Genomic DNA, 14,311 nt, shown 5'->3' on the forward strand with positions numbered 1-14,311 from the left:
AGCTGTGGGACTTTAAGGTATGTACGCGGCCCCCCCGCCCAGGTCTGTCTGTTTTCTTTTATCAAACAAAGGGGTTTGACTAGACATTCTCTGGGATTGCTTTTATTAGTTTTGCATACCAAAAAATATGTATGTGTGTATCTAGTAAATATATACTGGTAATGTGAATTTTCAAGAACAATTACAGGCTAAAGAGGACAGAGTGCTGCTTTATGCTGGGTATTTCCTGAGCTGCACCTTAAGTCACCCCAGATCTAAGAGGTGAGCTTCAGGGAGAGATAATCCATGTATAAGGAACTGGTTTACACTAACGAAGCACATATAATGTGTAGCTCAGGCTGCTATTTCTCTATATAGGTGGTTCCCAAAATGCAGCCCTTGACCAGCAGAATTAGCATCACCTGGGAATTTGTTAGAAATGCAAATTCCAGCTCTGGGGAATGGGTCCTGGCAGTCTGTGTCTTAGCAAGATTGCTTGGTGAAGGTGATTCTCGGTGTTGAAGTTTGAGATTCATGGCTGTACATGAACTAGCAGACTTAGACCATCTATTTAGCTAATCCTTTTTGCTTCCAACACACCCTCCCTGCCCCCTGCCTCCCCCAAGCTACATATAGAAAAGCTTGCAAGGGAACCAGATGCTTATCAGAATTGCTTGATGACAAAGCAACACACTATGTGCCAGGCCCTGGAAATAGGATGATGCGCATGATAGACGGACTCTCCAGTCTCATGGAGCTTACAGCTTCATAGAAGCATGATATCTGTGCAAAGGGAAATTGACAATACATAGCATCATCAGCTATGTATGCATATGACAGCATGGTGCTCTGTGTGCTCTGGGGAGATGACACCCACGCCGATGAGAAGATCTGTGTTGGCCAGTCAGCCCACCTCCCCCTCAACAGTGCCTTGGTGATGCCGAGTGACACTTTCTTTCCTGTTAGCGTCCTCTTTCCAGACTTCATGCAGCCCCACAAACTGTAATGATGAAATAATTATTTTTGAAAAGTTAAAACACATGGAGAGGACTCTGGCCTTTTTTTCCAGGGATCTTTCCAGTCAATTTTCCTTGAAGGCCTGACCTGACTTCTCAGATAGAGGCTTGGAAAACTCCATCACCCTGTCCTTAGCAGGAACCTACTAAATGTTTGTAGAGCTGACATATGAAGGAGCAACACATTTAACAGATCATTTCTTCAGGAGAGTCACTTTTCTATGCTGATCCCTTTTTTGAGGGACCATGCACGTGGCATGCAGAAGTTACCAGGCCAGGGATAGAAAGGAACAGCAGTGAACCCATGCCGCAGCAGTGACAATGCTGAATCTTTAACCCCTAGGCAACCAGGGAACTCCTATACTGATCCTTATTAGGTTCCATTCCAGAGGCTGACACTTAACCCCCCAGTTATTTGGTGCCTGTAACATCCTATCTATGCACTCATTATGTCTCTAAACAATACACTTGAAATCAGAGACCTCTTGAATGATTTACATGAGTATCAATGTGTTAAAAAAAATCCATTTGTGCTTTCAAATGAAGAAGATGATCTGTACAGCTTTCTATGGGCAGAATTTTTGACCCTTTTAAAAGAAAAAAATCAGTTGATTATTGGTCACAAGATGGCTAAATTTTGTTTACACATGTGCAAACCCAGGTATTGAGGATATTGTGCTGGTGCCTCTATCCATTGCAATAGAGCCTTGATTCCTAGCTTGAACCATGGAGGTTTGGGGGAGTGAGAGACAGAGGAAGCCACTGGGCTGGGAGGGACAGTTTCTAAATGGAAAGTCTAAGATGTGAGTCAAAGGTAGTCAGGCCCCAGCAGGTTTTGGTTATTGAAACACTATCGTTCAGGCTAGTGGCGAAAGAGCTGCCCTTTTACCCAAAAAGATAACCCTCGTGACACAGAATGACCTCACTGCTTTAATAGAATCTCTGCTTATGGCTTGACTCACTTTTAACAAGATTCCAAATAGCACAATTGCACAATGTTATACTCTCAAAAGCCAAGGCTGTCCCACCTCCCATCACATGGGTTCACATTCTCAAAGGGAGAGCAATAAATCAAAGCCAGAGAAACCTAGAATTTTGCAAAAATTCCCCATGCTGACTCACAAGCAGAAATTATGCTAAATTATTGGAAAATTCTCAAAGGTGTAGTGACAGAGTTATCCTTAGCTGCTTCTCATGTCCCTCATGCATAGTAAGTGTTCAAGAAATGTTTATTATTGGGTCTAATGAGCAAGGGCAGGGATTCTGGTCACGAGTCTTCTTAGGAGTCACTTCAAAGAGCGGAGAGAGTTTAAAAATATTTCTAACACTATGTTGGGGGTGGGGATGGCCACCCGTCATCATATATCATTGAAGACCCCTGAATACATTTGCCTGGGGCTTTTGGGGGACAAAATTGAGGAGAATTAGAGCTCCTTTGAAGCTCCTGGTCTCTGAGGGTGTTCTTGGGAAGGAAATGTCACCTCCTTTAAGGAGGCTGGGGTGAACTTAACTCACACTTTCTAGATGTGACCTTAGTGCCCTTGATGCTCCTGTGATCTACAACAAGTGATAGTGAGGAACATGTCATCTTGAGGGCCACCACCAAGGACTTGCTCCTGGAACTCTGTATGACTGACCCATGAAGAGCTTAAGGAGTTCCCCTCAGAAAGTCTGTCTGAGAGAGATCCTCAAAGTCCCCAAACCATCCCCTGCCATGCCAAAGGCCCTGCAGTCCCTGAATAGGCTCTCTGGCTGGAGACCGGATGTGGAATGAAACCAGCTCTGGCCTGAGAAGCACTTGGAACTGGGGCTGCTAGTGGGACATCTGGGCCTTTGCTGGTGCACAGGTACATTTTGTTTGGGTTGCATGGACATTACAAAAATTCGAGACTTTACAGATGAAAAATTGGGAGAGTCACATAAATACCTGGATTTCTGTTTTCTGAATAATCAGAGGATTTCTGAAGCACGTGGGCTATATAGCCTCACGGAAATAAGCTGACTGAAGTTGCATAGTGGCTGTCCCCCAAGTTTTCCATAGTCATTTTTGACCTGCTTTTCTCATCCACATCACTAATATGAGTCCTGAAGACGCTTGGATGTGCAACCCTTGATACAGCTAAAAAATATTTACTGAACACCTTTTATGTATAAAACTCTGACGCTCTAGATTTAGGCTCCTTCAGAGACTATCAGCAGCATAATCACTTGCTGGCTAATGCTGTCTGGTCTGCAGACAATGGTCAGGATGCTCTTAGAGGGGGAGGGTTGGCCTTACACTAGAGCTGGACTTCCTACCCTCTCACCTCTCAACTCCTTGCCATTTTTTTCTTAGCATACCATTATCACTGTAAGCAGGACACCTGTGAAAATTACCAGTGAGGCTGTCGGCCTCAGGATTTGCATTTAGAATCAAGTCAGGAAAAAGACAGTGTCATCTCATTTCTTGGTGTTCATCTATTTTATTACATATTTAAAAAAATAACATCCTTCCTCTAACAAGCTTAGTCTGCAAATACAAAGTGTAGATGCCAATTTGAAAAATAATTATCTCTAAATCTTTTCACTTGCAAAGGTTCAGGTGTAATTTAAAAAAGTCTCCCCTTCCTGGTGTGCATAAAAAAATTGCACCTCACAACTGTCAATCAAATTAAAGTTGGATTATATCAAGTGGCTGTACTGGGTAGGTCCCTTCATGTTCTTTCTGGAAATACACTAAGTTATCCTCCTGGTAACATTCAGAGTTTCAGAGCTTTATCATTTATGGCATTGTAAATATCCTCAGTCATAGGCACATACGTTTCTGCTTTATCATCCAAGAAATACAAGGCATCTTTGATAACCGCAGGGTTAAAGCCCTCTTCCACGAGGGTCACTTTTCGGTGTTTAAAAGTTCCAGTGATCTCAATGGTGTCCTGAAAAACACCAAATGGTCATTTGAGAGCTGTGGAAGTGAGTTCTGTGTGATACCAATACAGCCTATCTTCAGAACCTCCACTAGGAGTTCCATCTTGGGGCAGCGGAAATGAATCTGACTAGGAACCATGAGGTTGAGGGTTTGATCCCTGACCCTGCTCAGTGGGTTAAGGGTCCGGCGTTGCTGTGAGCTGTGGTGTAGTTTGCAGACACAGCTTGGATCTGGTGTTTCTGTGCCTCTGGCGTAGGCCAGCGGCAACAGCTCCAATTGGACTCCTAGCCTGGGAACCTCCATGTGTGTGGGTTCTGCCGGCTCAAAAGACAAAAAAGACCAAAAAAAAAAAAAAAGAACCTCCACTAGGGGGCCCTTTGTGGAAGTAGTTTTCCTTCTCTTAAAGCTTTAGGGTCACCTGGGGAGAAGTGAAGCTGACAGTGGAATACAGAGTAGAGAAGTCTGTTGCTTGGTGAGCTTCAGATATCACTGGAATATCCTGATTAACGATGGGGTGGGACTAAGGATCATCTACACACAGACAACTCAGTCTTTTCAGCCTGTTTGTTAGACTGAAGACTGGTTTCTCCTTCAATAAATAGGAGATGATTTGAGGATATTTCAATTTTCATGTCTTTCAACCATCTCATTGTGAAGCAAATGCCAGTGCTTTAAGAACAGCAGCAGGTATAACCATATAACCTTAGCAATATCTGCTAATCTAACACTTCTCAAATCTTCAGCTAAGGTCCAAAAGTGAGAGTATTTAACTAAAGGGTTAATGTTTGAGAAATAAAAAAATCCTATTGCTAATAGTTTAGCCTTTGGTAATTACTACTGGCTAATGATGCCCAGTTAAATTTCACTCCAGAGAAAGGCAGAGGACTTCAGTGGATTTTTCCATTCTTTAAAACTGGAAACAACAAATAAGAAGGTTGGAGCATTTCTGATTGATGTGTCTGTTACACCTCAACAAACAGACTTTGCGAGTTATTAGCTAACACTGTTGCTGAATGAACTGCCTGTCATTTTAGGGAGAAAGGGATTAGGATTTGGTTTCATCTAGCTGTATTTTCTAATATTTCTTTCTTCCTTATTTACTATTATTATTTTTTCTTTTTAGGGTTGCACCCATGCCATATGGAAGTTCTTAGACTAGGGGTAAAATCGGAGCTGCAGCTGTTAGCCTACACCATAGCCACAGCAACGTGAGATCTGAGCCGTGTCTGCAACCTACCCCACAGCTCACCACAACGCTGAATCTTTATAACCCACTGAATGAGGCCGGGGATCAAACCCGCATCCTCATGGATCCTAGTCGGGTTCGTTACCGCTGAGCCAAAGCTCCTTATTGAGCTTCCTGAAAAGGGTAGTGAAAATTTGGCTAATGTGGTCGCCATGGTAGAAGGGGAATTGTTTCCTAAGAGGCAGGGGTCTCCAAAAAGGAGGATAGCTGAACTTGATAACAAGAGGTCTCACCTGTATTCTTAGAAACCGGGGCCTTGCATAATTGGGCAGGTAATCGGCCACATGCTTAAAGAGTTTCTTTCCATCAAATTCATGGTTTTCCTTCATCTTGATTGAGGCCATGCCAATTCGACCTTCGTGACCTAAAGATAAGTGAGAAAAAATTGACTTGTAGCTCTTTATTTTACTTATGATGCTTTGCTAGTTTAAAGAGCGGTGAACTCAGACAGGATTATGGCCTGGGCTTCTTTTGGATAGCTGGAATTTTTATCAAATACATGTGGGGGTTATTCCAGAGTGAATATAATGATAACAACAGCAAAGTAACAGCTTTACATTGACTGAATATTATATGTCAGGCCCTTTACTCAGTGTGTTTTATGTACTATCACATTTAACCCTAACAACCTTATGAAGAGGTACAAATATTATCTCTGTTTTACAGATGAAGAAACTGAGACTTAAGGACACTAAAGCCTTGTTCAACTTCACGTAGCAAATACTAGCAGGGCCAGAAAAGAACTGAGGCAGGCTGTCTCCAGATCCTATGCTTGTCACCATCATCCTTCTTAGCAGCCAAGGTATAAACACCCAAGTGGCAAACAGGTGGAACTAGTGGCTAAGGGAAATTTTTTGATGTTGGTGAATAAGTCTTGCTCCACTGTCATGAATAAATGAGCTCAGCTTGTGCCTGAGTTACAGTTTCAGGTCTGTTGTGCTTCCAGGGACAAACTTCACCTTTGAGACTTACTTATTTAATCATGCTTCCTAATAGCTTTGCCTCTGCATTTCAGAGAAGCTGCAGGACAGGAGGATGAAGGTGAGATCAAGGGTGAGCACTGGATGCTTTCTGTTCCCGGGAGGCTGTGCTCTCCGCAGAGAAAAGAGGGCTGAACAGTTTTCTTCCCTGTCAGGCAGGGCCTTAAGTGGAGAGGTGTTCAGAACAATTACCATTGTTTTCTTGTGAGAACAGTGGTAATTACGTATTAATCTATCTTCTACCTGATCCAGTAGACCCAGTGGGAGTCCGGGTCCACTTCCCTGAACTACTTAACTGTAATCAGAGATGGGGGAGGAGCCGCCCTTGGTCACCTGGGCCCCAGCTTTCGAAATTTCTCCCATGGTGATTGTGTGTTTACCTATAACTCTAAAGAAGGCAGAAAACAAAAGGAAAGTTATAACAAAGGAAATGCATCCTCATTTGGTTTGCCTCTTAGCAGAGAAGCAGGGCACTGGACCCTCTTTCTCTAGAGGTCCCTGGTAGCTGTCTCAAAGGTACTGGACTCGGGAAACTTGAATGTTTCCAATCAGCCCTTTTTAGAATTCAAGCAGAGGCTGATGCAACAGAACTCTTCAGCATCAGTGGCTCCTTGTGCCCTGCACTGGCAGAGGCACTGCCCAGTTGAGAGGTCAATGGGGCTATTGGGGGTCAAGCCTCTGGCCTGACTCCCAGAGGTTGGTTGGGGCTAGTTCAGCTTGAGGTGGAAGGTTCTTGTCTGCAGTAGTTCTGGCCAGGGTTTCTTTGTAGAGTAGTGGATTAGGTCTTTTCATCAGGGCCATCAGGGCTTCACTATTCAATATAGTAGCCATTGGTCACATGTAGCTATTAACATTATAGTTAAACAAAAATGAAAGATTCAATTCCTCAGTTGCAATAGCCACATTTCAAGTGCTCAGTAGCCATCTGGTGGCTTTTGGCTACTTTATTAGACAGTGCAGATATAGAACATTTTCATCATTGTAGAAAATACTGTTGAGGAGTTCCCCTTGTGGCTCAGTGGGTTAAGAACCCAGCTAGCATCCTTGAGGCTGTGGGTTCAACCTCTGGCCTCATACAAGCTGTGGTGTAGGTTGGCAGCTGTAGCTCTGATTCAATCCCTGGCCTGGAAATTTCCATATGCCACTGGTGTGGCCCTAAAAAGAAAAAAGGAAAGCACTATTGATAATATAAAGTTCTAGAGAGTAGTTGGGTAGTTCTGGTGTGACACCCAGAAAAAGTCATCTGTATGTAGTCTAGGCCCAAACCTAGAAGTTCCTTCCTAGTCTGAAGCTGAGATCTGCTCAGCCTTGCTCAGCCTTTAGGAACTGAGAATCACCCTGGTGGACTAATGCCTTACTCTTAGACTTGCCACATTTCTAGGTTGAAAGAGTGGGATTGAGAATCATAGGATCTGAAAGCTAGGGGAGAATTTAGTGTAATCTTTCAGGGCTGTGAGAATTCTCACAGGATCCCGAGTGGACATCCAGCTTCCTTACACGCCCCAGTGGGTAGAATATTGTCTACCTCAGGAGGTGGCCTGTTTTGTTGTTGGTCCCTCTGGTTACAGAAGAGTTCTCAGATTAAACTGTGCTCCCTGGTCATTTCAATCCATCAGTTTTCATTCTGCTCGCCAGAGCAACATGATCACGTCTGCACCCTGTTCTACCTGACGCTCTACCTGAGTGTCTTCCAATCACTGAAACTCATTAGCCTCCTCTTTGTTCTCTGGCTTGTAAACTTTACTGGTTGTTAGACCCACTTGTGAATTAAAAAAAGACACAAAAATTGAGTCCCAAACCCCAGAGGTCTGAGCTTTAAATTGTTTCCCAGATGAGTCTGAGGATTGGCTAGATTTTTAGAACCACTAGGCCTCTGTGCTTCTCAGAATTTAGTGTTTTAAAAATTGTGGTAAAATATATGATTCATCACCTTCATCATTTTAAAGTAAACAATTCAGTGGCATTTAGTACATTCACAATGTTGTGCACCATCTCTTTTTTATTCCCAAACATTTTCAGCAGTCTAAAACCAGATTTGAGTGTTCTTAAGAGTCACTGGACGGCTTGCTGAAACACAACTCCCTGGACCCCACCCCAGAAATACAGTAGGTCTGGAGTGGGCATTTTTAACATGAGAAATAACAAATTTTTAACAAGCTCTTGGGTGATGATGCTGGTCCAGGAACCCCACTTTGTAGAGCAGTGGATTAGGTCTTTTCATTCCATGTCTCAGATTCTCCTATGCATTCTTTTGATTTGCTACCCTTTAAAAATCCAGCAATTAGAAGTGCATCCAACATTCCAGTTGGGGTCTGTGAGAGTCCAGCATGGCATGCTGGCTGACAATATAACATGGGCCTTTGTGTTAATTCAGCCTGAAGTTCAGCATGAGTCTCTGGCCTGAGGTGTGGCTGTACTTCCTATCATGTCATTGTCACAGGGTTGGAGAGGAACAGGCAAGAGAAAGCCTCGAATAGTCTTTCAAAAATGAAAGGGCAGCATGATATAATATGAAGTCATCATAGCTCAGGATAAAAGGACTTTTGGGTTTTCATTTTGAATATAGATGAGAACCCCAAATACTGAGTTCTAGGGGATACAATACCCCTAATACCTTATATTTGGACAGTGATTTGGAGGTTTTCATCCTCTCTGGCATCCAGAATTAAAATGATTTCTTTTCAAGAGTTCCTGTCATGACTCATCAGTAACAAACCCAACTAATATGCATGAGAACATAGGTCCGATCCTGGCCTCGCTCAGTGGGTTAAGGATACAGTGTTGCTGTGAGCTGTGGCATAAGTTGCAGATGTGGCTTGAATATGGTTTGCTGTGACTGTGGTGTAGGCCAGCAGCTACAGCTCCGATTTGACCCCTAGCCTGGGAACTTCCGTATGCTGTGGGTGCAGCCCTGAAAAAGACAAAAAAAAAAAAAAAAAAAAAATTCATGATAACCCTCATGTATATACACATTTGGTATTTAAGATGGATTACTTCTCTCAACAATCTTAACTGCAGGGCTGGCATTGTCCCTAATTTAGTGATTTGCCTGAAGTCAGACAGCCAGTAGGTGAAAGAGCCAGGACCCAAAGTCAGCCCTCACACTCCCCACTCTGCTGGTAGAAGCAGATCTGCAGATGGAGGCTTGGTGACATCACTTTGTGTGATGATTCTGAAACTCAGTGGGGTGAGCTGGGGTCAGGGACTTGCTTTAAAAGAAGAGTCTGAAAAAAAAAAGTCAGCTTCCTCTTGGGTTTTTTTTTTTTTTTTCTTTTTTTTTTTCCCCTAGCAACTGCACTTGCTCTTATTTCTGCCTCCCAGTTCAGAGGCCAAGGTACCATTTCCAAGCTATCAAGCACGACACATCTTTTCTTGAGGCCTGCCGAACGCAGCATGAACCTTGTATCTCAGAGAGACTTGGCTTGCTTGAGAGCCGAAGAACAGCTGGGGAGCTGAACCAAGAGGAGGGTCAGGTTCAGCTATACTAACTTGGCTGATTTATAACAGCACCTAAACCAGACATAAAAGCCCCTTGCTCCCCTGTGGCCAGGAAAGAGTTTGAATCTCCAGCTGGTAGGAGAAAGTGATGACAAGCTTTGCCCTGGGGTTAAAATTATGTTCAGTTACTCTATGGGTTTTGGCATTGATTTATAGTATCTTGTGCATACCTGGTACAGACACGCCATAAACATTCACTTCCTGGACAAAGTCAACCATTCCTACTACATCAGCGACTTCAGTGGTGGCCACATTTTCCCCTTTCCACCTGGAAGAAAAGGAGGGGTTAGCAGAGGCCACTGGTGGTCTGTGGCCCAGGCTGTAATGACCGCAGGTGTTTCCTCCAGACCTCTTTGGGGTGCTACACTCGTCTTCCAAACTTTGGCCCCCAAACTCCCCAACTTAATCATGGCAGAGGCATCCTGCTTGAGGCATAAAAAACTAGGGCATAGACTTAAATAATAAGATGTGCAATTTTGACCCCGCCATGTGCAATGTAATACACAGAAGGATGTTCTAATTTTAAAATATAGGTTTGGCCTAGGGGAGGCACTGGAAAGCAACAATCTCAATGACTTTTTTTGCTGTATTTAGGTCTCTTGCTTTCCTCATTTACTAACTTTGGTCACTATTTCATTCACTTTGTAAATTTTTTTTTCTGTCTTTTGTCCTTTTAGGGCCACATCCATGGCATATGCAGGTTCCCATGCTAGGGGTTGAATCAGAGCTGTAGCTGCTGGCCTACACCACAGCCACAGCAATGCTGGATCCTCAACCCACTGAGTGAGGCCAGGGATGGAACCTGGGTCCTCATGGATACTAGCGGGGCTTGTTAACCACTGAGCCACGACGGGAACTCCCACTTAGTAAATTTCTATTAAATAGAATTTCACACTTATATTTCAGGCAACAAAAAGCCTTTAATAAGAAAGAAAATATAATGCTTTATTTGTAGGGAGAATAATGTTAGTGCCCAACCAGGAGCTATTTTTCTACTTAATGAAGGGTTAAATTTTGTCTTACATTGAACAATTCTGTAGCTCTCCCAGAAGTATCTTTTTAGTCACAGGAAGGTGGCATAAAATAATGAGTCATGGAATATTAGAGATGGAAGGAGCCCTGAGGATTCTTGGGACCCTCATTTCATAGGTAAAGGAATCAAGGTAGGTGAAGGTTACCTGCCCTGATAACCCAGCCGCTTAGGTGTAGAGGCGAGCCTGGGAGCTCAGCTCTTCTCACTTATATCCATGTTCTTCCTGCTCCAGCTAGAAAACTTCCATGCTTTTCTCATTCATTCGTGCAAATAGTAATCATGAGTATCAGGCAAGGTGCTAGGTGTTGGGGAGAGGGTGTGAACAGGCAGACACAGAGCCTGGCCTCAGGGAGTTTACACAGGAAGGAAGCTGGTTAAACAAAAGTGCCATGAGGCTGGAGGACCGTGCTGTTGTTGAGAATTAATTTCATGGACTGTTATGATGACTTTCACACTCATTTGTGCTGACTTGGGGGTTCTGTGGGAAACCATCTGGTTGGGAATGAAGAGTGGAAAGTAGAGGAGCAGATGGGGCTCAGAACTCCTCACCTCCTCTTCAACTAGATCAGTTCACAGAAATTTGCCTTTGATTTTATCTGAGGAAAAGCCTCCTGCTTGAAAACAGTGTGAAAATCTCTGGCTGACCTGAGTGATGAGTAAGAACTGAGGATAAATGAGAGGAATTGGACAGGCTAAGCTATTGAAGTGCCCAAAATCAGACACAGGCTTTCTCTCCTATTCTCATCTGGTGTTGCTCAACCAAGTTAACTGTGCATTGCCTCATGTATTTTGCTCATTTTCTGGGAATATAGGGCGTTGGACTGACATGCCAGAGAAGTAGAAGGAAATCAAACACATAACCAATGTGGAATGAGATTCTAATTTAGGAGTTAACCAAATTGTGCATGTGTTTGTTTCTGGCCCAGTAATTCAGAGAAACCAACCGGAAAGTATCTCCAACTCTGTCATGGAAGTAGATAAAATTTTCGTGGTCAATCATTAAGAGATCTCCACTGTTGAAATAGACGTCTCCTTTCTTAAAGACATCTCTCAGTTTTTTCTTCTCTGTCTGAGTCTTTCCTCCGGCATAGCCATTAAATGGGGTAAGATTTGTGATTTTGCAAACCAGGAGTCCAACTTCACCTAAGACAGAAGAAAGTAAATTGTTATTTTATGTGCTAGCAGCAGGCAAATTTTATTACTATAGCTTCTCCCCAATTTGTATAACACAGGACATATACAATTGGCTAAAAATAAACTAAAAATAAGAAAGCAAAAGAATTTTGAATAGCAAAATAATGATCAGTATGTGAAAAATCCAGTGACTGGTAAAATTCATTAGTGATCAGTTTCTCATTTTCTAAAGAAATTTTCATTTTCACCAGTTTTTCTTGAACATTAAAATAGCTAGCTAGAAGTTTCTATGCCTTTATATGTGTCAGTGTGAGTGTAAACTTGGTCAATCTTAAACTTGAATGCCTTTTGCAGAGGTAGTTTTTGACCAAATTATTGGCCACTGGCACAGTAGCCACACAGTAGCCACATTATGGCACTTCTCCAATTAACAAAGCCTCTCCTCCTATCTGTTCATATACAAATAACAAAAGATTTTCATCATCCTTTATGTATACTGTTGTCATATGAGTAAAATTATGTCTCATTGGTCATGGGTATCACCAACCTAGTGGTATATATTTTCAGGTTTTGTACTGTTGACTAAAAAAAAAAATACCCAACCTAAAAATTGAGAATTCTGTTTTATCTGACGGACAGAACTGAGGACTTTAGCCTGGAAGACAGCCTCTCTAGATAGATTTGCGGGATTGCTCTGAAGAATTAGGGAGGAGTCAGGGTATATACCTTTAATTCTTTTAGTATGCATCTGTTACTGAATAATGATTTACACACATAATTAGACAAATGCATAGCTGGTCTGAGTTTAAAGGCCCCCTACAGCTAACTATAGTTTTGCAATCATAATTACATTTCCCTTTTTGCAAAATGCTTACCTCATAATCAAGAAGTTGTTAAGCTAGGTTTCAAATTATACTTACATTATATATAGTGGTAAATGATTACCTTTTGGAATTTCTCTATGTCCAAGAATATGGAAATAAACCTCTCCCCCTACCCCCTTCCCGTCTCTGATAAGTTTTACCATGTGTTCATTTTAGCTGTGATGTGTTAGTTCTTAAAAGTCACTTGGTTAAGGTAAGAAAAGGCCCAGGTTAACTGAAAAAAAAAATCTATTGTACCTTTGGGAACTTTGATGCAGTATCCATTTCCATCTCGGACAGGTTCATCTTTCTCCACATCATATTTAATTAGTTCATAAGTTACGACTTTCTAGCAAAATTAAAACACTATTTTTAGCACACATTCTTCCACAAATTTTTCTGCCTCATTGCAGTATAGCATATGTAAAGTATATAACATGCACATACCTTAAGTATACAGCTTGATGAATTTTATTGTATGCATATACTTATGTAACTACCACCCAGATCAAGATATTAAATACTTTTCATTGCCTTAAGAAGTTTCCCTCTGCCCCTTTCTGTCAATTTAGCCACTCTTCTGACTTTTATCACCATCAAGTAGTTTTAAGCATCAAATAAAGTAAATAAATACATGCCTTAGTATCTGCTGCTTTCACTAAACATAATGCCTGTGATATCCATCCCTCCATGCTGGTATTTGTGTCAATGCCTCACTTTTTATTGCCATGCAACTTTCCTTGCACAAATAGACCACAGTTTATCTCCCTCTGTTAATGGACATTTGGACCATTTGTAGTTTTTGGCCTATTACAAATAAAGCTTTTACGAACATTCTCATACATGTATTTTTGGTGGACATATCACATGTGCATTTTAAAAATCTTGTGTGTCTAAGAGACTCACAGACATGGAGAACAGATTTGTGTTTGCCATGGGGGAGGAGGAGGGGGAGGGAGTGAGATGGACTGGGAGTTTGGGGTTAGTAGATGCAAACTGTTACATTTAGAAAGGATAAGCAATGAGGTCCTACTGTATAGCACAGAGAGCTATATCCAACTACTTGTGATAAAACATGATGGAAGATAATATGAGAAAAAGAAAGTATATGTATGTATAAGTGGTTCACTCTGCTGTATAGCAGAAATTGACAGGATATTGTAAATCAACTATAATTTAAAAAATTAAAAAAATTCTTGTGTATCCTTAATACACCACTGTTAGATGTTTCACATTCCGATTCCACAGTATAATTTATTTCATGCCCATGGCTATAAAATTATTATAATTCCACCAGAATTTATATCATTATAATTCAATGGCATAAGAATTTAAAGTTATATAATTCAGTAAGAGCAATAAGTATATTCTGTATTTTACAGAAAAATACAAATAATGGCAGTATTTATATATAATTTTAAATATAATTACTATGTCCATTTCAAGTTTATATTCAAATCTGTATGGTAAATTAACTGATCATACAGTTTCATAGTAGCCGATGGCCATTAAAAACAAGTCGACGAATGTAAATCTTTTTTAATTGCAAGAATGTAAAAAAATTGGGGTAGTAACTAAAGCTTCTTTCCCTATCAAATGCAAGGGCATTTTCTTCTTCTTTTTTTTTTAGTTAAAAAACATGGTTTTGTTTAAA

General features: G+C 41.5%; 1 protein-coding gene across 1 annotated transcript in view; it reads right to left on the reverse strand.

The window, feature by feature from the left end:
- Nucleotides 1-3,439: 3,439 nt before the first annotated feature.
- The window catches only part of SLC27A2 (solute carrier family 27 member 2), a 48,550-nt gene continuing 37,678 nt past the window's right edge, over nt 3,440-14,311 (reverse strand). Inside the window, exons 6-10 of the mRNA NM_001278777.1 lie at nt 12,916-13,006; nt 11,605-11,803; nt 9,798-9,895; nt 5,383-5,513; nt 3,440-3,910 (exon numbers count right to left, since the gene is read on the reverse strand). Of these exons, the coding sequence (NP_001265706.1) occupies nt 3,734-3,910; nt 5,383-5,513; nt 9,798-9,895; nt 11,605-11,803; nt 12,916-13,006 (696 nt within the window). The 3' untranslated portion in view covers nt 3,440-3,733. The remainder of the gene's footprint in view (nt 3,911-5,382; nt 5,514-9,797; nt 9,896-11,604; nt 11,804-12,915; nt 13,007-14,311) is intronic.

Source organism: Sus scrofa, chromosome 1 (genome assembly GCF_054392235.1).
Source record: "Sus scrofa isolate SSC_HxYL_T2T_F1_AM1 chromosome 1, Sscrofa_HxYL_maternal_Yorkshire_Landrace_v2.0, whole genome shotgun sequence".
NCBI lineage: Eukaryota > Metazoa > Chordata > Mammalia > Artiodactyla > Suidae > Sus > Sus scrofa.